Source organism: Oenanthe melanoleuca, chromosome 1A, assembly GCF_029582105.1.
Source record: "Oenanthe melanoleuca isolate GR-GAL-2019-014 chromosome 1A, OMel1.0, whole genome shotgun sequence".
Lineage (NCBI taxonomy): Eukaryota > Metazoa > Chordata > Aves > Passeriformes > Muscicapidae > Oenanthe > Oenanthe melanoleuca.
In genome coordinates this window covers 44915001-44938003 of record NC_079334.1, presented here as the reverse complement: position 1 = coordinate 44938003, position 23003 = coordinate 44915001, and the positions used below count along the sequence as shown (strand labels likewise).

At 39.3% G+C, this 23003-nt stretch overlaps 2 protein-coding genes across 3 annotated transcripts; both read right to left on the bottom strand.

Moving 5' to 3' along the window:
- Nucleotides 1-1060: 1060 nt before the first annotated feature.
- On the bottom strand, nucleotides 1061-11004 carry LSMEM1 (leucine rich single-pass membrane protein 1). The gene is made up of 4 exons (XM_056514048.1): nucleotides 9163-11004; nucleotides 6609-6740; nucleotides 3413-3550; nucleotides 1061-1701 (listed from the first exon to the last, which is right to left on the bottom strand). Exons 2-4 carry the CDS (start codon nucleotides 6733-6735, stop codon nucleotides 1514-1516), a joined length of 453 nt encoding a protein of 150 aa, XP_056370023.1. The 5' UTR covers nucleotides 6736-6740; nucleotides 9163-11004; the 3' UTR covers nucleotides 1061-1513.
- Nucleotides 11005-11050: 46 nt separating this feature from the next.
- Nucleotides 11051-22772, bottom strand: IFRD1 (interferon related developmental regulator 1). Of its 2 annotated transcripts, XM_056513985.1 has the most exons (12): nucleotides 22037-22772; nucleotides 20383-20487; nucleotides 19350-19431; nucleotides 18812-18936; nucleotides 18359-18516; nucleotides 16994-17044; nucleotides 16720-16898; nucleotides 16510-16618; nucleotides 14396-14530; nucleotides 13574-13702; nucleotides 12501-12596; nucleotides 11051-11742 (listed from the first exon to the last, which is right to left on the bottom strand). In XM_056513985.1, the coding sequence occupies exons 1-12, from the start codon at nucleotides 22080-22082 to the stop codon at nucleotides 11653-11655; spliced, it is 1305 nt and encodes a 434-aa protein (XP_056369960.1). In that variant the 5' UTR covers nucleotides 22083-22772; the 3' UTR covers nucleotides 11051-11652. The 2 variants fall into 2 exon arrangements, with proteins under 2 accessions (XP_056369960.1, XP_056369970.1); XM_056513995.1 differs by lacking the exon at nucleotides 16994-17044 and having other exon boundaries at nucleotides 22037-22398.
- Nucleotides 22773-23003: the final 231 nt, after the last annotated feature.

The following is a 23003-nucleotide window of genomic DNA, read 5'->3' as shown; positions in this document are numbered from 1 at the left end:
GATAATAAAATTGGAGCTGGGAAATAACAGTAGGAGTAAAAAAATTCTTGAAACCAATCTTCACCATTTTCATGTGAATGACTTGATAGTAATACATCAGGAAAATAAAAATCAGGAAATAGAAAGAAGGTGATGTAAAACATAGGTGTAAAGCAAAGCACTCATAATAGCAGGAATAGAACTGGTGGGCAAATCCAGGGAGAGTGATAGTAAGAAATTCTCCAGGACTTAATTCTTCACTTTGTTGCAGACAATGAAGTGGTCATCACAGAAAGGACTGTCATGAATTCTGGAAAAGAAGACTGCAATGTAAGCTGTTGACTTAGATAACTTTTTCTGTAAAACTGTTCAGAAGAGATAAGAAAGAATTGGATGAGAATGAGAACTCTAAGTAAAAGAGATGATGTTGGGCATATTCCATGGTGTCACTGAAATGATGGTAACCAATTTATTGCTTGATTATGGAGGTGCCTTCTTAATGTATATTTCAGTGGAAGGCTCTGAACACCAAAAATGGCAAAGCTACCCAGCAGTCCCTTATACAATCACACTTCAGGTGTCTGTCTCCACAACTGTGTAAATTCAGAATGGTGGCTCCTTCTAGCCCCTGAGGTATTGCTTGACATTAAAACCATGAAGGTTCCAACCATATTTCATCTGTCCCTTCTCTGGTGGTGACCAGCAGCAACTAGAGGGGAGAGTAAAGGAACATCTAGTATTTTCCCCACATCACTTGGGCTTCACTTGCAAATTGTGAGTACAGTGTATTGGCACTGCTATGAGATAGAGTGGCTGTGATGATGCTGTGACATTTCCAGACTGAGTCCTCTGAACACATTTTCCATGTAAGGCAATAGGCCACTCACTCTGTCAATAAAAATTTGGGCTGATTATGGCATCTTATGAAAGGGCTTGCTGTTATTCAAGTTTGAGGGGGTTTTTGTTTGGTTGGTTGGTTGTTGTTTTTTTGGTTTTGTTTTTGGTTTGGTTTGGTTTTTTTTCCACAAAAAGAGTAGTATATCAGTATGTTTAGATGCACAGAAGAGAAAACCACAAAACTCTAGGCTAGAAATGGATTTATTTATAAGTTATGAAATCTGAAGTTATCCTTAAATACAAATAGTAATAGAAATAAACAGAAAGGTTGTACAAAGGTAACAGAAGAATGATTAAGTGAGCAAGGTCATGCTGGAATCATGTGAATAGAACTTGTGATTTTCTGTGATCATTCACTTACATTTAAAGTAAAACTAGGCCCTTACCCCTGTTATTTACTATGCACAGGAAATCTGGAAGTCTTGTCCCACACTGACAACCCATTGTTTATCATCAATCATATAGGCTTAGTATTACAAATCTACGTCCACATAAAACAGGATAAAATACTATTTGCTAATATTTTTCATTCAGCTGGCTTTTCCAGCAGTGTTTCAGCAACCATGTTCTGCAATCTGTGTGCCATATGTGAAAATATCTGAGTTATGAATATGCTGAATTTCTTTCCTAAGAAGATTTATTCTCCAGGGACTTTGAGCTGAGCATGGGTAAAGAAGAAATAATGAAGATCAGAAGGCTTTTCCATATTTCTGGATTGATTCAGATGCTTTAATATAATATTGTTGAGTTTCTTCAGCTCTTCTATGTTCTTCTTTTCAGATAGTAGTCTGCTTGATATTTGGTCCACCTCATTTCTAGTTTGAACTTTAAAAGGAAAACATACCACATTAAACTGGCAACATTTAAGTCAAAAGCATCACTACCCTCACTTGTATTCCTGTGAGACTTTGTAAGAACTTATGATGACTAAAAACATTAAACAGGAAGACAACTGCAGAACCTACTATTAAGAAGTTATACATCTGGTGGGTTTACCTGCTCACTACATTTTTTTTTGCTTATTTGCTGGATTATTTTTTTAATTTAGTGCAGAGTAATAAAATCATATGTGGCTCAAATAATTTTTGCAGTTTTCAGGAGAATATCCATTAGTGTCCACAGGGAAATGTCTTATTTAGGGGCTTCAAGATCCAGTTTGTGGTAACTACGTGCACATATTTTAAATTAATGAAAAATTCTTGCAAACACTGGCATTTTGAGGCCAGCCTCCTCTGGCAGGCCAAAATGCACTTTTGGAGCTATTTTTATTTTGGTCTCCTGAAGTTAAAAAGTTTACCCATGGGTTTTGAAGCTTAAATGTAATAGTGGCAATGCTAAATGAATCTATGCATGTGGTTTGCAAGTATCTCAGATTATATAACACACTATATCTATATGTATCTAATAAAACATTGCAACAACCTGAAACACCACTGGAAATCAGTTTCAAAAACCACAGGTTTCCACCAACCTGAGCCCAAGAAAACTGCTTTAATTCTTGTATGAAATTATTTCATTCCAGTTTATAATTTTTCCACTAGAGCAACCCAATACTAATTTTTCTATGCCAAGGCTCTACTTTTAGCAGCTCCATGTTACATAAATCTGAAATTCAGGTATGAGGTATTTCAATTAGGATTTTACAATCATGTTACTTAAAATCTACTTTATATTCTTTACTTCTCTGATATTTCTTTGAGTGCCTGTATGAAAATTTAGTCAAGGGTTAGAATTTCCTGGCCAAAATGAAAAATCAAGATTTTTGCAATGTTTCAGTGAATTCCCTGCTACAGGATATAAGAAATCTTGATTTCATATGGGTTCCAATTCTCTCAAAATAGCCTTGTAAATTGAAATAATGCATCTCAGATTCTGTTCAATATTATTAGCTCAGAAAACCCCGAGATGACAAGGGTTCCATTTGCCAGCCATGTCTGTAGCTAAACCTGCCTGATCAGTCCTAAAAAACTGGAACAGTAATTACACCTACAGACTCAATGCTACATGCAAATCTTGATAAATGTCTAATTCTTTTTCTCATGCTTAAGACTTTCTTAGTTCCAAATCAATTTCCAGTCAGTACTTTGATGAAAAAGGGTCAGTTCTTCCTGATTTAAGTGTTAGCCTGAGTGGAATTCCAGTTTCAGTGGAATGACCCCAGTACTGAGTTTTATCAGGAAAGGACTGGAATGCACATTGCCAAGTATCTCACTGCCATACAATTACCTTTAAATTTTAATTTCATTTCCATTTTTTCAGCATTTTTAGCAACACAGTGTAATGCTGCTGAGATGAACTATTCACAGCTGTTGAAGCTCACAAATCCTTAGCACTAAGAATAAAATTGTGCCTTTTAGAGAATGTTGCTTGCCTGTGTTTCTGCCCTCAGGACCACGACCCAGTGCCCAGAACCAGCCAAAGCCTTTGACCATACAAATACAGGAGTTGCCTGTTATAAGGTAGCATGACACATTTCAGCAAAGTTCTTTTTCCACTTGGTCCTATATTTTTAAGAACTACTCTTTGGTTTACTTACATATTAAGAATATTACAAATGAAACAAGTGCCAAAGCGACAGCCAAAGTAAGAATAAAGGTGATGAAGAGCAAGCACTGGTTTCTTGTGTTGCTCCCTGCCATGTGTTCTTCAGCACCACCAGTGTTCTCTTCCTCATCTGTTGAGAGATGACAAATCATTTGGTGATATAGTTTTTAAAGGTTGTTTAGGATAAGCATGAAAAAATGCTTCTGGCTTCATGAAATGATGCAGAATACATCATATATTTGGCCACCAGATTTTATTTCCTGACATATTTCATGAAAAGGGAAGAAATCTACTTTATGAACTCAGCTTGAATTTGAAAATATAAAAAAATGATACATCTTTTATAGTTGTTAGAACATGTTCAACAAAAATGTTTCTGTTGTTGAAATACAGTGTTTGGTTGAAGCTGACCTGTTTTACAGTTCAGAGTTTTACATCTGATTTACACCTACAAAGTTTGCAATGAAGTTGTCACCAGGCAACTTTGTAAGAGCTTGATTGCATTTTACCTTTTCAAAAGGAAAGAAAGCAAAATTCATATTGAAAACCAAGGTGCAGGTTCATCATACACATTGATCCTCCAGGTATGCTTCTTTTTCTGTTTAATGAAAAGTATCCCTGGAATGATTAACTTCCCAAAGTAAACACCTCAGTTAAGCTTCTAATGTTGGATAGAATGAATGCAGGTCTTGATTGTTTTATCTTAAAACAAATGTTTTCAATATTCTTCATCTTCAGGATTTGTTGGTTTCATTCCAGTAAAAAATGAGGTACCTATCCTCCCAATTGGCAAGAATGGAACACTCTCACATAGACTACATGAGTTGTCTTTTGAGCACAGGAAGAATGAGAAGGAAAAAAAAGGCACTTGCAATACTGACTTTGAGCAGCTCAACAATCCAGTTAATTGCTTTTTAAAGAATGCATTGCATATATAGAGAAAGTCAGTAGTTTCTCTCATAGAAATAGTTGCAATCAGTGTGAGGTGGCAGCAAGCCCCAAAGATAACATGCCAAGTGAACACCATGAGGAAGTTCATGTGAATGTAAAAAATTTACACTTGAGCCAGATTTGTTTAATCTTAAGTTTGTATACTCCTGTTATAACTTACAAAGATTTGGGTTTATTTTCTGCTTTGGTGGGAGGAGGAAGCTAATGTAATTTCACTTTGGTGTCAGTCTCATCCATACTAAAATTACATGCAAATTACTGTAATTTATCCTTCTGTAATTGCTGTCTTGCAATTCTGAAAGGAAGAGTAGTGTGTGCATCTGTGAAAAATGTATTTCTAGATCATGTTCTTGTTTTAGCTGGTGGAAATCTCTGATGTCTTTGCAACTGAGCCTGTAGTGATAAAGCTGAGGAAAGGCTGCATATGCCATTACAGCACTTGAATAGTGACCCTACCTGAGCAATTCACTGAGCTGGTAGATCTCTGGGAATATCCTGGTTTTCACTCCTGTCCACGAGTAACCTGATTTTCACATTTGTCCTTTGAGGTTCTATTGTTATTCCCTTAGCATTCATAACAAATGCACCATATATTAAGTGTTTGCACCAATATTATAAAGAATATATATGCTTTCTAATCAGAATAGTAGGGATGGGCAGGGCCTGCTACTGCTGCCTGTCAAGCACCCTAAGTTATCAATAGTGGTCTCAAAAATGGTCTGAGCTTGCTCTGCCTAATGAATGCTTCTGACTTTTTCATCAGGCTGAACGTGCCAGGCTGCAGTGTTGTGAGGAATTGATGAGCACACATTCTTGTCAAACTGCAAACAGTGGGAATTTTATCATCTAAAACATTAAATTACTGCATGGCTCCTACTGAAGCAACCAAAGAGTATAAATAACAGTATAAATTTTAAACAGCTTTTGACATGTCTCTGATTTTCTGGCAAGAGAACCAGAGTTTTATGCTGCTGAGTAAGGTAGCTGACAGCATGAGATATCTACAGACTCTCCAAGCTTAAAAGCTACATTAAAAGAATAATCCTAGAAGGAACCAAAGAATTTTACAAATTTATTAATGAAATACTTATTAAGCTACCATTTTTTACTGCTGAAATGTAGGGAGGGGCATGCATGTGATTATTCCAGAGAATCACATATGATTCCACAGAACCTCGAATATTTACCCAAAAAGTAAATAATACTGTCCAATAAAATTACAAAAGAAAGCAAAACAGTTATACTGAAAGAAGTTTCTTTAACATTAAAATTGATGTATGCCATTGTCTCATTTTCTATATGTAGAAGTGACAATCAAGACATATGAGAATTTAGTACTGTATTTCTAAAATATTTGCATTAAATGCAGAAACCAGCACCACTCTAGTAGGTTAGATTAGGAAAAGTTAGGGGACTCTGAAACAGGAGTAATGAGAAAACATTTAACTAGAAGCATGATTAAGTTATGGCCACTCAAAACACATTTCAACATAGCTGTTGATCTATAAACTTCTTCAAATTTGCCAAATTTCTCAAATTTGCCATTACAATAAGGGAAATAAAAGCAGACTCAAGTATTGTTTTGTTGAAGGCTGCTGAAGAGCTCCAGGTTTTAAGATATTTTGAGGTCACAAAGAACTTTAACTGTAGCTATCACTGGGTAAAAATATTCTTGCTGCTGTGAGAAATCAAAGGCAAAGGCCTTTGTAAAAATATGTAAAAATATGGGAGCCATAACCAAAACTGTAAGTAAAGAAATCCAGAAAGCAAAATACTTAAAGATTTCAGAGGATATTTCAGGTAACTGAGTTTGAGTTCTTAGGGGATGTGTCTTAAAGGAATGAACAGACATTCTCTGGTGCTTCTATTGCCACATATGAATTTTAGTGCTTGGAAAGAGCTCTAATGCTATTTATTTAACAGGTCCATCTAGGGCATCACTAGAGACATTGTCCTGCAAGTGATAACCTCATAATTCCCAACTGAAATTGAAGATAAGTTCAGATTTGACAGTAAATCCCTAACTAAATGTAAAGATTTTTGGGAACCTAAAATGGAAATACTCAGCAAGGACTGCTAAATCATTGATCTGTCTAAATGATGCTATTTACAATCTTTTTCTTACATTTTTCAGTACAGAGCTTTGGCATACCTATTGGCTTATTAGGCTGTTTACATCAGTGATGCACAATACTGATTGCATATATAGAAATCCAAGGATCACCTATCATACATACCTAGTGAATGTTGGGATTCAGCTGGACAAACATTTAGCTTGTTTAGGTTGTTTAGGGAATCAACTACATAAAGTTTTCCTTCCTGATGAGTATCAGGCAGGTTAAATTCCAAGGAAGGCCTCTCCATTGTCTCTAAAAGAAATAATAATTTAAAAGGTAAATTAACACATGGCTATCAGAAATAATTTGTAACAGTTGGTATCCTGCTCTAAGGAAATACTGAGCAGCCTAAATTATCTTTAAAATACAGAGATTTGAAGAACTAGCACACTTACTAGATCTTGAAGGCAGGGATAACTCAATACATAGCACTTGTTTATTCTTGGAAATCTTCAAAGATTAAAACATTTCATTTTTATATTGTGTTTGTGCACATATGTATGTGTATGGGGAAAGAGAAAAGTCAATTTGACTGGCTCCAGGGTTGATTTGAATGCTACTTATTTAGTATATTATCCTTTGATTTGGTGAGTACTTGGTAAGAGGTGGTGTGAGATCCTGACCACAGTGAAAGCCAAACCTTCACCAACACTTCCAGAAAGGATGTCACTCAGGTCCTCTTCTTTCAGCATCAAGTAATTGAGATACAAGTCAGGGAAAGTAGGTGTGAATGTAGGAGATAAGCAACAAGAGCATACGTCTGTTTATACACCTTAGAACATCATTGTGAAGTTACTGTGAAAAATGGAACAAAAAATGTAGTCTTGTAATGTGGTTGTACTTCACAGTTTTGGATAAATTTAGAAAGCTTTTTCTTCAGAGTAATACCCCTTGCTTTAAAAAAAAACACTGAATGAGGTTCAATTAGTAAAAACAGATTTTCTGTAGAGCATGAGCTCAGTGAATGATTCTTAATATAAATATAAATACAGTTTTGAAAGAAGATTATATATAGAAAATAAGCAATACCTAGGGAGGCGGCTTCTATGTATTGCACATTATTCCTTATAAGTCTTTTGCTTTTTTTTACACTACTCTGATTGCAAAAATGTCTTCCAGAAACAAGCTATGCTTCTAGCCATAAGGAGATACAGACACTCTTAAGTAGGCATGTTTTTCTACAATTGTGACTGAAAATTCCCTCTCTAATTATTGAAGAAAAATATATTCCTCCAGGTAATATCCCTCTTATTCTAAGATATGCCTTTCTCACCTTAGAATCACAGCCTAAATGTACATTTTTCTTGCTGGTGATTGTAAGGAGGGAGCCCCTGCAGATTAGTTTAAATTTGGAGTAGAATGCATCTTATCCATTTAGTATTTTATAAATCTCCCAAGTGCAGTTTTATCTGCCAACATAAATCAGCACTGCATGGGATGCAAATCTCCCTTGATGATGTGTTAAGACCTAAGGGTGATTTCTGAATTCTAGATGGGTTGAAGTGTTCTGAGTCTTCTCTTCCTCTCCAAGGAATACAGAACACAGTGTGTTCCCAATAAAACACTTAAATTAAAAACCTAAAATTTGAGGCCTGGTCATTTGCAGAAAATACTCACTCATTCCTCATCAAACCAAATGCAGAAGATTGCTGTAATTCCCCCAAATCTGAGCACACTGCAAAGTGGACATTCAATGAGCCTCAGCAAGTCTGAAGACTAAGCACTGAAACCAATCCTGACAATGGAGCATGCTCTCCTGCTAGTGCAGACTGACAGGACTATGTGGATATTTTCATATTTCTTTTTAAGAATCATAAGAAAAGATTCCAACTTTTTTTTTTCTCTGTTCAGAAGTGTTGCTTCAAAGTACAAAGAAAATGTAGAAAAGCTGGCAAAACAGGGGTTAACCTCCCCTCATACACAACTTTCAGGTGTGTAGCAGTAACTTCAGGACAGATGGCTGTGCCCACTGCCCTTCCTCTAGAACATGACGTGGCAGCAGAGTCTGTGAGCCATGTCCCCACCAGAGCTGGCTCTGCTGTGCCCCCACATGCACATCCTCAGCCAACACATTCACTATGGAGCCCTGGCTTTGAATGGTGTGCTAAAAGTTACCACTTTGTGCACAAAGGCTTTTGGTTATTTTTAGATTCTGAAGAGCAGTTGTTTCTCTATTTTGATTAATACTTCCCTGCAGCTTCAGGGAAGACTCTTCTTAACAACTTGAGCTGTAACAAATGTGAGTACCTTTGATTCATTAGTATTATGAATTATATGTTTCTGTAGTCATTATTAATTATTGAAGTATTTGTACAAGTAAACACAGCAAAGATTACCATTATTAATTTAAAAAAGTTTGTATTACATTTGTTTGATTCCATTGACACGCCAAAGGAGAAAGAATACAAATATCAGTGTCACTGTACAAAGTACTGATTATTTTCTCAACAAACCAATCTAAATATTGGGGCCTTTGGATTCACTTTATCTTGTACTTGTAATGTTTCCTAAGGATTTTTTTCCCCAATGCAACTTTTAAATTTCTTCCTAAGTCACTGCGGTAAAAAAGAAATTTAGAATGAGAGCACACTGAAAATTCTTCACAGGAAAAAAAAAAATAAAAAGGAAATAAAATCTAAAAGGTTAAAAAACAGGGGAATGAAATATTACTTACAACATAGTTACATTCAAGTAATGTGCCAGCATGGAAGAAATCAGCCAGTGAAAATCATGTGAAGAAAAGTTGTTCTGCAGTTCCTCTCTCTACTTGTAGTCCCGTAGGAACTGTCGGGTTCTGCAGTACCCATAAAGATAGCTGTGAAACAGACTGCCCCTTTCAGTCTATATTTAGAGTTCAACTTGGCTAAGTACACTCACTTCACAATATTGATCTGCTAAAACAGAAATCAGCACATTCACAGCTCTTCATTATTATACTGGAATCATAATATCCCATCATGGAGAATGAGGGTTACTGATGATCAGGATTTCACTAACCTTTTGCTTAGTGCCAAAGCTCTTAGGTTTAGTGCTTGTCTAAAATGCATTTGCTATGCAGAAGAGTCATATCTACAGCGCTGCAGCTATGAGTAACCAGTTTGCTATGCAGAAGAGTCATATCTACAGTATTGCAGCCATTACTATTTTAAAGTCATAGACTTGAAAAATCAGGATCTTTTTTATTTTCCACCTTCTCCCATACACTTTATGAATTCAAATGGGACAGTAGTACATGGTGGCCTAATTCGTCCAAAGATTAAGTTCTGATCAACTGGGGGTGAGATGTGCAATTGCTCCTTTGCTGACTTCCGATCACTTTTTTCCTTGCTAATAGCACAGACGGCAGCATTACAGCACACGGTAGTGACAGGCAACTGACAGAGGCAGCTCAAATAAATCCTTTCTGAAACCATCTCACATCTAAAACCCTGAATCCCTTTAAACTGCCCATAAACATATTTCTCTCTCAGGAAACAACAGAGAATGAATTGCCTCACTCATATTTCCCACCCTAAGCAGGCATGTTCTGCTGCTCAGAAGTGCTCCCTTTCTCCAGGAATCGCCTGAAAGTCCTCTCTCCCAATAAGATGTGCAAGCCAGAAAAAAAACCCCAGTACAATTTCCATACCCCAAAAAGTGACACCAACACAACTGTAAGACAAGGACCCAGCCCTCTCCAGTTGGAAAGGTCTGCAAACCCAAGGGATGTCTGCAGGGCTGCAGAAAAGCCAGCCACAGGTCACGGTGGGTGGCAGCTAGTCTAGGAGGGAAAAGGGCAACCCCCTGTTTGGGCCCCTGCCAGGAGGTGCTGCAGAAACCCTGGACAGGAAGCTAACAATAGTGCCTGGCAAAGGACACCAAAGGTGACTATGCAGGAGTCACAGGAGACAGCAATGGGCTCAAGGGAACAGTTTAGCTTAAAGGGAATGGTCCTGGGCCAGGCCCACAGCTTCACTTCAAGGATCGTGGTTTTCTCCACTTGTATGACACTGACATGTTCACCATCACAGACTTCAGTTCAAGGTTTAGTACTAGTTCAAGTGATCAATTTTGCAAGCCCAGCAAGTTCTTACATAGTGGACTTTTTGAGGGGGAAAAAAAAATTAAAATATAAAATACTACTCATTAGTATTTACTGACTTTCTGGAATAGGTTCAGCTCTAATCAGATACTGGGAGGGGAAAAACAAAATCAACCACTCCACCCCAAACTCAACTTTCCCTTATCAGAGCAGGCAACAGCTTTTCAGGGGGCGGTGTTGTTTTCAATGCAATGTTTACTTCGTATAGTGACAAACACTTTAAGAATGTTTATTCAAAGAAGCATTTCTATAGATCATGTTCAGAAACTCAAGCTATCTACGTTTTAATGTCTTTATTACATAACAGCCCCTGCCTCCCCCAGTTCATAAGACAGTTCTCAGTCACTGGCACATTTCAGTCCTATAGAACCAGAAATTGAGGTTAGAAGAACAGTTTTTGACATGACTAATGCAGGGAAGCTGGAATGGTTCCTCTAAGATAAGCTTTTCATTCATGAAATAATTACTTCTACACAGAGCAGGCAGTGAGAAACTTCTTTATTCCAAAAATTAAATATTCCATTTCAGAACACAAGAACCTTGCTTTCATTTTGTGTGGAGGCCAGTATTTGCCATTTACTACTTAACCATCAGTGGAAGTTACTGAACTTCATAGTCTCTGTCAGGATAAGGTTATACTTACATAGGAATTTCTTGTCTGCCTACCACTGGAGAATTTTAAAAAGTTACTAAAATAATTTCACACAAACATGGTCATCTTTTTATATTCACACATTCTTACCAGAACACTTGGCCAATGAATTACTTTTATATATAAAGAATCCAATCTGACACACAGCATTTGACTACAGTTATCCACCCCATTTAAGGTATCAGTTACAACACAACCAACCCTTGGAGCTAGTGGGGCGGGGGCTAATGTATTATAATGTATCCCTGCACCAAATGTTACATCAACCTATATACAGTGTATACAAAACTAAGCAACAACATGCATTTTATTTACAGACTATGTAACAAACATGTGCACAACTGCAAACTGACTACAGAAGTTAAAAAATTCATTTAAATGTTACATGTTTATTTGAATTATGAAAATTGAGCCCTATTGAAAAAGGGAGTCTAAAAAAATTCCCCCACATCTGCTCTTTTATCACGACATTTACTTCTAGCCTTTGTCCGAGCCTTGAATGCTGCAGAGTTGTACAAGTGCTACAAAATAAAAAAAGAAAAAATTATTACATATTGTCATAAGGCTTACACCTTTCAGAGATTTTTCATGTTAGAAAACAAATGAAAATATCCTTTTATTAATCTCTGAAGCAAACTGGTAGGCCTTCTGAAATTTATAGTATGCGATCTTTGCACCAAAGGCTAATTTTAGTGTGTGTATATATATATATACACACACACACAGATATACAGATATATATATAAAAGAAACTTGGCCTGTATAAAAAAAGATCAAACTATGAGCAGTTCTGGAAGCAAGTCAGTCTTGAACATCAAGCAGATACCACGTAGGTTACATTCACTCTCACATTAAACTTGATTATACACAGGATGAATGCATTCACAACCAACAGAACACTGCCAGCCTCCTAAAGCCCATGTCACACTGCATAGTTTGGGATACTGTCTTTATAAAGAGACAGTTTCCACAGCTGCCTTTAAGTCCCTCCCCAAAAACATGCATCTCTCAGAAGAGATCAAGTTTCACATGTGAGGAGCATGTATCTAGCACCCATCAGAAACTACATCAACCTTCAGACTCCTTGGAAAAAAGACAAGCAGACACATGCCCAATCAAAAACCTAAGAACTCAGATGGAAACAAGTAGCGCTGGGTTTCATTCAAGACAAAATGAGGCACTCTTAGAACTATGGTGACAAGTGCAACAATGACAGCTTCTGAAGTGCAGGAATAATTAGAGTAAGAAGTAAAGAAAACATTAAGGTGCAATAACCTACCCTTTCAAAACGGGATATCTTCATTGTTTTAAGAGTGGCAGCATCCAGCATTACTGGTGGACCAAGCTCAAACACATTCCGAAGAAAGTCATTTGACTAAACAAGAAACACACCAAATGATCAGTTTCGCTTCTAATCATCAAGTCTCTAAAGTTGAGTACTGTAAAATATCGAGTATTGCAGTAAGGAATACTAAGATTTGTGTAAAATTGCTGCTATCTTTTGCAATTAAGTCAGTAACACTTCCTCCTTTAACCAGAGTAAGGCTAAAAGTGAAAACTGCCACCTTGAGAAGACAGACAACTCCTCCTAGCCCCTTTGATATTTTTGTCCCAGCAAATAAAACATTGTTCTGTTCTACACAAAATCAGACAGCTGAACAGACCTGTATGGTGTCACAACACACCAGTTTAAAAAAACACCTGGCTGTGAAAGTTGTACTTGAAAAAACCTGCTACAAGCCTGAGCTCCCTCAGTCACATAGAAATGCAATTAACACAGGACTGAAGACTTTAACCCCATGATTATCACAGCAATTTGGGAGCATATATTCTTAAGCTACAGCTCCAGCTTCTGTTACATATGTAAACAGATGACTAGTAAACAAGCAGTTCCCAGAACAGAGAAAGATTTATGCCTTCTCTTCTGGAATGCTGTCATCACTGGGCTGCAAGTTGTGTTCGTTATTTTTGACTAAAACTCTGCCTTTCTTTTACAGGCTTGAACAGGAAGAGTGGAGGCATGCAGCTTTATAGCAGCCAGATGACTATGCTACTCTGCTGAAAGAGAGCATAAGGATTCAGGAAAAATCCTGAAGCTAGAAAGATATTCAGCTTAAATTTCTTACTTCTTGGAGAAGTCAATTACTAAGCTAGCACACTCAGGTGACAAACAGCTTACCCAGACCACTGTAGCTCGCTGTAGTTAATTTTTTTAAGTGCTGTCTTTTAACACCTCAAATGCAAAGCTCATCACTTCACTGAGTTCTACTCAAGATTTTGCAATCCAGACTGAATTACATCAAAGAAGCCAGACAGCGAGCAACAGTGTGCAAGTGTCAAAGAGCAGCTCACCTGCAGATGATATTGCATCCCCGACCCCAGAATCTCCTTGAATGTCTCATAGGTTTGTTTTTTAACCCAGCAGTCAATATACATGCGCTCAGGTCCAAACTTCACCATCTCTGTGGGAAAGTCACGCTCCTGCAAAAATCAAAGGAAACAACATCTATCATTTTAATTTAAACAGTCTTTTGCACTAGGAACTTTATACATGTCAGTGAATTTTATTTTCACTGAAATTTGACATGCCAGAGCCTTCCAAATTACATAGTATATGTATGCTAAAGGTTGCATTTGTTCATAAAGCAAATGCACACTTACAGTCAAATCTCATGTAGAATCTGAAGCTTCATGATTAGAAAGTTTTTTAAAAAATAAAACGTTCAACTTCCATCTTTAAGATTACTTAAAGAATTAGACTTATCTCCAGGAAAACCAGTTCTGAGTGCAGAAGTCACCTTTAAGTCAGCCTGCAAGCCTCATTTAGTCTCTACAGTTACGAGTAACTACATTTGAGACAATGGAATGTAACAAGTCCTAATAGGGGACTCATCCTTCTACAGGCAGAATTCTAAAGGTGACTTCAATTCATGCCAAGCCTTCTCCTTAGCTTACACATGATATTCAACTATTCCCAGTATCTTTGTTCAACATTCCTAAAAAAAGCAGTTCTATTCCACATACAGGATCAGACTATAAAAATCTCACTTAAAATAGCTTTTTTTTTGCTTCTTTCACTAAAACAGTAATTCTCTTTAATAATAAAATTATTTTCACTGAATTGTACATAATGTATTTTGAAGGTCTAGATTAAAACTAAGACAAAAGAATCACCTCAACAGCCCGTAAAACATCTCTGAAGACGGATCGCTGCTTTCTTTTATCCACTTTGGCCCGGTGCTTGTTTCCATCAGTAGCCAGAGCTCTTAGTCTCTCTGTTAGAAGGTCCATATCCTCATAAAAGAAATCCTAGGTTACAAAAAAAAAAATTTTGAGATTTTAGTTTATTTTATGGCCTTAACCTCTTTCCCCGCAAATAAGAAAATGGATCTCTAAATTTTGGGCATGTAGATGTCTACCACCTCTTACTTTATTTAAAAAGACAAAAAGCACTTCTGCAGTTCCATTTGCAGCATTGAAACCAGCAAGAATGAAGTCACAGCACCCAGTTTACCAGGAAAGACACTAACAAAGTCTATTTTGGTCAGCCATGTGAACCATACAGCTTCATCAGTGTGCACATACACCTGTCAATCTGTTCTACTCCATAATTCCAAGGAACTCAAACTGTTTAACAGATTTGCTAAACTACTCCTGTCAACAAGCTGAGGGTACCTTAATGTTGCTAGCACAGAATTCATGCTGCTGGAGGCAAGCTGTGGTACAGCACTAGACTGACAGTACAGAATATTTAGTTATGAGTCATATATGGAATGAAAAATTAGAAAGCATGTTTGTTTTTTTAAATGCTTAACAAAACACTTTAAGTAAGCTGCAATAAAAAGCTGAGTATTATTCACTGTATTCATGAATATATGCTTTATGTATATGTAAGTATTTTCTCCACTGCATTTAATAATTAGGCAGCAGTTCACCTGGACCAGTAAGAAGGCAAGCAAACTTATGTAAAAATGAGTTTTTGTGGTTTGTGGCGTTTTCTAATCTGAATGTTTTGTCATGTCAATTTACTAGTGTGAGCTGACTGCTGACTATGCTTTCTGAAAGGAACTGGTGAAAATCAAATACATCAAGTATTTTTCATTTGCACTGATTGTTAAAGACTCAATGAGAATAACCTGTAATAATTAAAGGGGCATTTCCTCAATGGAACAGAAGAGATTGTAGTGAATACAGCCTTCATTTGTTAACACGTTTCAAGATTTTAATTACTTGCAGTCGGCTTGACCAAAAAAAGGATCAAGTTGTAGTTTCCACTTATTTTTTTCTTTCAAAGTTGACTTCCATAGCCAAGAGATTCAAACCCACACTGCTTGTATTTACACAGAAGCCTTAACATTGTTTCAGATTATGCTGTGCTAGTGTGTCATGATTCCTGACTTAAATGGAGTTAACCTTTCACTTTAGACAGCACTCTGGCAAAGTGCAGCAGCCTTGATTGCGCTGGAAGCCCTTCAGGCAACTCTCCCAAACTGTGCCATATGTAAGCAGAGGGAGGCTGTTTCCTTCAGTGCTATCAAGAAAAAAAGTCCGAAAACTAATAAGGCATATTGAAGAATTTAAAGGCAACTTTAGCTGTGGACAAGCTAATATTGAGCAGCTTGCACCTAATCCAATTCAAAAGCAAACTCCAAGAAATCTCATCAAGGTAGTATTACTGATATCTGTGCGAAATTTGTGCCAATTCTTAAAAAATCTCCCTGTTCATATGACTGCCTAGTTCTTAACTGACTAAAATAGCCAAATGCTGTGAAACCATCATGCAATACGAGTTATTCTTAAGTTGGCTAAGTAAGAATACTGAGAAAACAATACTTAAAGTCAACATGTTTTCTACCTGATGACAGATTTTTGGCATATTGAGAGCATAATTGTGTAGATTGTGAATTACTCAAACTTGTCTGCACAAGCATCTGATGAGTGTTCCCACTACAGTAAATACCGTTTCATCCTGAAATCTCTCTAGACGTAACTTTTTGTTCAATTTTAAAAGCAGATGTTGGATTTAAATTTAAATCTTGCATTCCATATTTCTAGCTATTAAGTAGTATTTGATGCATTTTATTATATTTCTTCTGTTTTTCAATACAGAAATTAAGTGTAGCCGTGAATTATTGCTATACCCACTTAGGCTGGGACAGACTCACTAGAACATAAACCATGAATTATTCGCTACTTGTTGAGATCCAGGGTGCTACGCAACACAGGTTAAGTGACTTGTCTCATCACTGTCCCAATGACAGAAGGTTTAGCTGCTGACATCTACTTACAGAATCTGTTTCACGTGCCAGTTCAAACAGAAGCGCTAGTGTTTCTCCAGCAGCTATTCTCATGTTGAGATCATCACAAGACAGCAGACTTGGAAGTTTATGCAAGTGCCTAAGGAGTAAGTCATATTCCATTAAAGTCTAAATTTTACTGACTCTGTTTCGTTGCATATAAAGAGTCATTACAAACTCCTTTCCAAGAAAGATACTCACATTTCAATTTTCTTCTTCACTTCATTCATTGGACAAATGGTCAACAACAGCGTCCATGCTAAGAGAGCACTGACGTGAAGCACAGTATTATGGGTGCTTGAGACACCATTAGTGTCTCTATCCTGTTGATAGGCCTTTGTGAAAATGTTTTCCAGGCATTCCATAGTAGAGTACAGTTCCTGTACAAGGGGAAGAATATCATGGAAGTGGTTTAGGAGCCACACATTTTTACCTTGTCAGTTTACTACATTTGAAAGGTATCAATCATCCTCACCGTAATGTCATCGGTCACAATGAAACAGCAAATCCCTAAGCAGGTTGCACACTAGACACAAAAGAAAAAAGTGTCAGTATTTGACAACAATATTATAGTTGACAAAACGTTCAAACTTGGGATCTTTGAAATTTAACATCTGGAGTAACAGAAAATTGAGATTAAAAACCTTAGCAGAGTCTAGAAGTCTCCAATACTGTTTAATTCAGCTTCTTTATAAGACTTAGCTCCCAGTTCCACCTATTCTCAGGATGATTTTACAGCATTTGCTACTCGTAAGCCCTTGCTTTTCATGTATTATTATTTTAAAATAGGTTACAAAGCCCTTGAAAAAGCTACACGACATCCTTTTCACCCAATGACTTTAAATTGACTATGATTTACAAGCGGAAATTTTGCTGATACAGGTTATTTATTCAAGGTTGTGGGAAATATTTTCCCCTTCTGACCACTATTGCAATTAAGTAACATGAAAATCCTGCCCTTGAAAAGCCTTTCCTGGAACTTTCCAACTTCTCCTGCAGATCTGCTCCCTGTGACCCATATTCTAGTCCAATTTCTCTTACAAAGAGTAAGGAAAATAGCATTTGAAAGTGATGTTTGCACCAACCACACAGGACTCAAAACTACATTTGAACAGGACAAACTTTTAACAGCTTTTCTTTGTTTGTAGAAATAACTGCTGTTGAACTAACACTACCTCTTTTTTGCAGGTGACAATATATGTTGTGTTATAGCTTGCACAGAATAGGAATAGCCAGCCACACAATCATAAAGGGAAGCAGAAGTGTATTAGTTAAATCTCTTAAGGTTAAGAGGTGAAACTTTTGGCAAGAGATTTGGACAATCTTCCTTCATTGTTTCAAGCATAATGCTGATGTATAAATGAGATAACTGGGCAAAAGTAACTTGAAAATACTTTTGATGGTATGGCTGTATTGTTTATGTAGTTTCCAGACATACTCTATATGATTTTATCACAAATAAATGTAAATGCTTAAGTAACATTCCTGTGTTAAGAATAAAATTAGATTTCAATAATAAAATAAAATTAATATTTTATTTAAGTGGGAAAGTGGGAAAATGCTCTCTAGGACCCCAAAACTGCAGTGAGAAAGCTGCAACACAGTAAGTTCAGACACCTGACAAAGCATTACATGTAACAGCTGAATAAGAGAATCATGTTCAACCTTCAGGTGGAACTTTTTCAGCCAGTGAAATCTGCTACACATCATTTAGGGCACATGACAACATTATGAGTACACACTGGTGTGGTAACCTTTAGCTCTGGATTACACAATAGTGAGCTGATCAAAAGCAGCCCTCTGTCCCTGCCTGGCAAATATTAACATTTCTCATACTCACAGCCTGTCTGGCTTGGATACTGGCTGTTCCATCACACACAATCTTCTTCAGAACTGGACCGAGGGTCTTAAAAATCTCCTCACTCTCAATTCCTGACCCCATCTGCACACACAGAAGACACGCCAGTCCAGCAGCTGCACACTGTTCATCGCTCTTACCTAGGGATTAACACAGTGATGAGCAATCACCTTTTGCACTGCTCTCCTCCTTTAATCTTTTAAAGGGAACAGTCTGAAAGCATGTAAGTGGAAATTCAGAAACCAATAGATAGAACACAACTTCATTCAATTTTCTAGGACAGTTAAAATGTGACACCTAAATTTTGAAAGTAATGTTACCTAAATTATTAAGCACTCTGTAAAGTATGAGAGAACATTCACAATCTTAATTTATTTTGAACAATGTGCTATTTCATAGGGATTATTGCCTCCTAATAGCATGCATGCTAATTACCTTTCTTTATGCAGCGTTCAATGCTATCAGTTAGAGTCATTCTCCTTTCCATGATAAATTCATATAGGATTTTAGAAGAAAATGCACTTTTCAGACTTTCAAGGGCTGCTTGTCTTGTCTTTGCACTGTTAGAAGAGAGAAGGAAGACGTCCTGAAATCAGCACATATCAGCTAACTTCCACCCTTACTTTATCGTGTTTATAGCTGTCTGCACCCAACAGCAGAGTAACCCACAGAAGTACCATGAAGAATTAGATGCTCTGAATTGCCTCCTTACTCAAGGACAGCAAAATTTTGTTTGGAGATAAGAGCTCACAGTAGTATTGCAGGCCAGAAAGTCATTCTATTTCAATATATTGGGAAAGTCTAACCCATCCTATAAAGTCAGTAGAAGGAAAAAGGGTTTTCTAAATCCAGAAGTCCTACCCAGAGTAAAAATCTCAGTAAGCATAGAAAAGACTTGATGTGTATTTTCCTTAATAAATCATAGAAGGCATGAAAACAATGTATGAATGTGTTTCTTCAAAGCAGACTATACCTCTTGTCCAATGTAAGATCAATAAATCCCTTCAACTTGTATTCTAAGTCTTCTTGAGTGGCTTCTTCATCAACTTCAGGCCCTAATCCAGAAGAAATAATTTAGTCCTATTGATAGACATTTCATTAGCAGACACAGTAGTTCCAACACAATGTTTTTAACACTAATAAGAAAGCAGCTGAACAAAGGCAACAGCTACAGAATTGTTCAGTATCACATCAGCATAATGGCATTAAACATACTACATCAGACTGCACCCTAAAATACTTTCAGAAAAACTGGCCTGTGGATACATTTGTGCTGTTTCTAGATCTGCTTCTTACACATGCCAAAAATAAATGAGGGAGCGAATTGGGTTTTACATAAATTTTCTGCATCTGATGACCATCAGCCAATCCTGTCAACAATACATTTTCATCCAGTCCACTACCTCTACCCCTGGAATACAGTGAGGTGCTCACAGCTGATGCAGTGAGTCAAAGCAGCCTATCCTACATGGCATCAATTCAGACACCTCTGCAACAGAACCCCAGGTAAGAGAAGCACATATCCAGAGATGGCTCCCTGCTCATCCCCCTGCAACAGGCTTTCAGGTCCTCTCCTCTCAACAAAATGACATTAGAGCAGTCTAGGTAGCAATGATACCAAAGGAAACAAAGTACAAATCTAGCTCAAAACAGGCAAATGTGACTCTTCCCATCTTAAACTCTTGTGCAGTCCTTACTGCTTCAACTACCGGTTATGAAAATCTGTATCTTATAATTCACCTTAAAATTCTTATTGTGTCTATATCAGCACTCTGTATTTTATTGTCTACTCTAATAGAAAAAAGCCTGACAGTTTCACAAGGCTCATGAAACCTGGAATATATTCTTACCAAACAAAAACAAATAGCCACTGGATTAACCATCACATAGTGTTAATGTAATGCCATTACTTCATTACTACTACTTGCAGTCTACTACTTAAAATTACTAAAACAAATCAGGTTTGTGTTTTTAGAAGATGAATCTATATAAATGGAAGAACTTACCATCCTCAGTGAAGCTAGCAGGATCACTGAAGCCACTGCAGTGGCTCATAGTTTCAATTGAAGCATCTTCATCACTAAAAGGCTGCACGTTTCTGGGCTGACCACCTTAAGGAAAGATGAATACAACAGTTTAGTCATTTCTCAGACAAAAAAAGGAAGGTCTGAGCACCAAAAGTAGAACTGAACCCTCCCAGAGAAGATTGGCACTCCCTGACCCAACCACATTTCCATCCTCTGCTGGTTCCTTCACTCCCATCTATTCTGAAGACTTATTTGGCTCTGTTCTGAAAGATCATTTTTGAAAAGTGAACAAGGGCCTGCCTAGTACAGGTCCAATTCCTACTCCAGATATTGGATAAAATTCCTACTCTAAATATAGGATCTTTCTACAATCAACTTCATGTTAATGCAGTTTTCTGTGACAATGCTTTAAAAATAGGTCTGTGTTCATTTAACTGTTATAATGAGCTCCCTAAAAAAACCTGCCACACAGTCTTTATTTTTTAATTTTGAGGAACTTCAAGACAAGTAAGTTCAACCTCTAGGCAAGCATACATTATCCAGTTCAATGCAGGATTTATGGGATTAAGTGTAGTATGTGCAGCATCAGCAATGCCCAACTCTTTTACTACTGAATTACAAATACAAGCCAGAACATCAAATGCTTCAACAGGGGATAGAAGTTTTCTCTCTCGGGACCAAGAGTGCCATAGTGCAGCAGCTTCAGACTTTTTGAAAAAAATAGTATTTTTACCAGTGTTCACCTCCCTTTTCATATCTGTTATTTCTCCAACATGGCTTACTTGTATTGTGAGCTCCAGGCACACTCCCACATTACCAAGACCCCCCAAAAATAACTATTTTTATCTAGGTAGAATCAACTTTCAGTTGGATCAGTGTCCAAGTTCTTCCAATGAAGTTAGTCACACTCCGGAAGTTTTGCTGTTCTCAGCTGTATCCACGTGTATCATTAACAATAACCCAAAAAAACCCCACCAGCTAATGCACGAACGAACAAACTTGGAAGCTCATAGCTCGCACAGAGCCACCTTCTCGCTACTGCTGCTATCCAACAGGAATTCAACAGAAGTCGCAAGAACGACAGCAAGCTCTTCACAGAATAAGAGCATATAAAAACTGCTCACTTCCTGAAAAATCGGTATTAGAAACCGATGCTGCACACAGCTCTGCTAGCCTGAAGTGCAATTTCTCACCACCCCACAAAACCTCCCTTCTGCCCCAAGCATCAGGACCTCAGACACGCACATTCGGCGCCCGTATTTAGACTGCTTATTTCGTAACATCCTATTTGAGGCTATGAACAGGGGATTGTTTTAGGACACAGCGGCGGCAGCTGGGGCGGTGCGGCGGTCGGTCCCGCGGCCGGGCCGCCGCTGCCCGGGGCGCTCCCGTCGCCGCCGGCGGCGCCAGCGCGGCCGCGCCCGCCGGCCCCGGCTCCCGGCGCATGCGCGCAGCGGCGTGAGGTGGCGGTTTCAGGAACGGCTCCTGTCACCCGCCCGGCGCGGCCCGGCCGGCGAGAGCCCCGCGCCCGCCCGCCCTGCTCTCCCCACCGCCGCACAGGGCGGCCCTCCCGCGGCCACGCGAAGCGCCGTCTAGAGCCCGCGCCCCAACCCGCCGGCCCGGCCGCGCTCACCGGCTCCGCGCTGGTGGTTGCCCCCCCGCTTCTTAGGCTTGGGCATGGTCGCAGCGGCGCTCGGCTCGGCTCCCGCGGCCCCTCTCCGGGTCTCGGTCTCTCTGCTCCCCCCCGCCCGGGAATCAGCGACAATCAGCCGATAGAAGAGCAGGAGCGCTTTTTACTCCAACGCCTCTGCGAGGCTGACTTCTCGGGCCGGGGCAGCGGAGGTGATTGGCGAGAGCAGGCGGAGGGCGAACTGGCGGCAAAGGCAGAAATCCCCGTGGAGGCCCGTGAGCGGAGTCGATGCATCTTTCTCCTCTCAGACACCCGGGGCTAAAGGCGCGGAGGGGGCGCCGGAGCCGCTTTTATAGCCCCACCGGGCTGCGGGGGCGGGGCCCCGCGCCGCTGCAGCCAATGGCCGCGCGCTGCGACGGTGGGCCGCTGACTCAGCAGCGCGAGCTCGTGACGCCAGAGCGCCGCTGCCCAGTGGCGGGGCCGGGACGTCAGCGGCGCCTCGCGCGTCGTGCCGCGGTGCACGCCGGGAGCGGCGGGCCGCGCCAGTCAGGGGCGGCGCTGGGGGCGCCTGAGGGCGCGGGGCGGGGGACAAAGCGCGGGTCCCTCAGTGCCGGCCCGGCTCGGCTCGGCTCGGCTCGGCTCGGCTCGGCTTGGCCTCCGGCCCGGTGTCATGTGCGCGGCTGCCAGCGGGAAGGGCGAGCTCGGCTGGGCCGTGCGCAGCCCTGTGCGTGTGAGGGGCCGTGGCAGGCGCTGCTCGCCGTGTGGGCGGAGAATGCCGGAAGGGTTCACAAAATCACACAACGGTTTGTTTTGGAAAGGAGCTCTGGAAATCATCCAGTCCAACCCCCTGCCAAGGCAGGATCACCTGGAGCAGGTGGCACAGAAACGTGTCCGGGTGGGGTTTGAATGTCCCCAGAGGAGAGAACCCACGATCTCCCTGGCAGCCTGTTCCAGTGCACCCCCACTGGAA

What these genes read in the sequence shown, in the direction of transcription:
- LSMEM1 (XM_056514048.1), bottom strand. Translation starts at nt 6,735, where the DNA reads ATGGAGAGGCCTTCCTTGGAATTTAACCTGCCTGATACTCATCAGGAA. An exon ending in TGAATCCCAACATTCACTAG is followed by an intron (nt 3,551 to 6,608) that starts GTATGTATGATA and finishes ATCTCTCAACAG; the next exon opens with ATGAGGAAGAGAACACTGGT. An exon ending in ATTTGTAATATTCTTAATAT is followed by an intron (nt 1,702 to 3,412) that starts GTAAGTAAACCA and finishes TTCCTTTTAAAG; the next exon opens with TTCAAACTAGAAATGAGGTG.
- IFRD1 (XM_056513985.1), bottom strand. Translation starts at nt 22,082, where the DNA reads ATGCCCAAGCCTAAGAAGCGGGGGGGCAACCACCAGCGCGGAGCCG. An exon ending in GATCTTACATTGGACAAGAG is followed by an intron (nt 18,937 to 19,349) that starts GTATAGTCTGCT and finishes CTCTTCTAACAG; the next exon opens with TGCAAAGACAAGACAAGCAG. An exon ending in TGGCACGTGAAACAGATTCT is followed by an intron (nt 14,531 to 16,509) that starts GTAAGTAGATGT and finishes TTTGTAACCTAG; the next exon opens with GATTTCTTTTATGAGGATAT.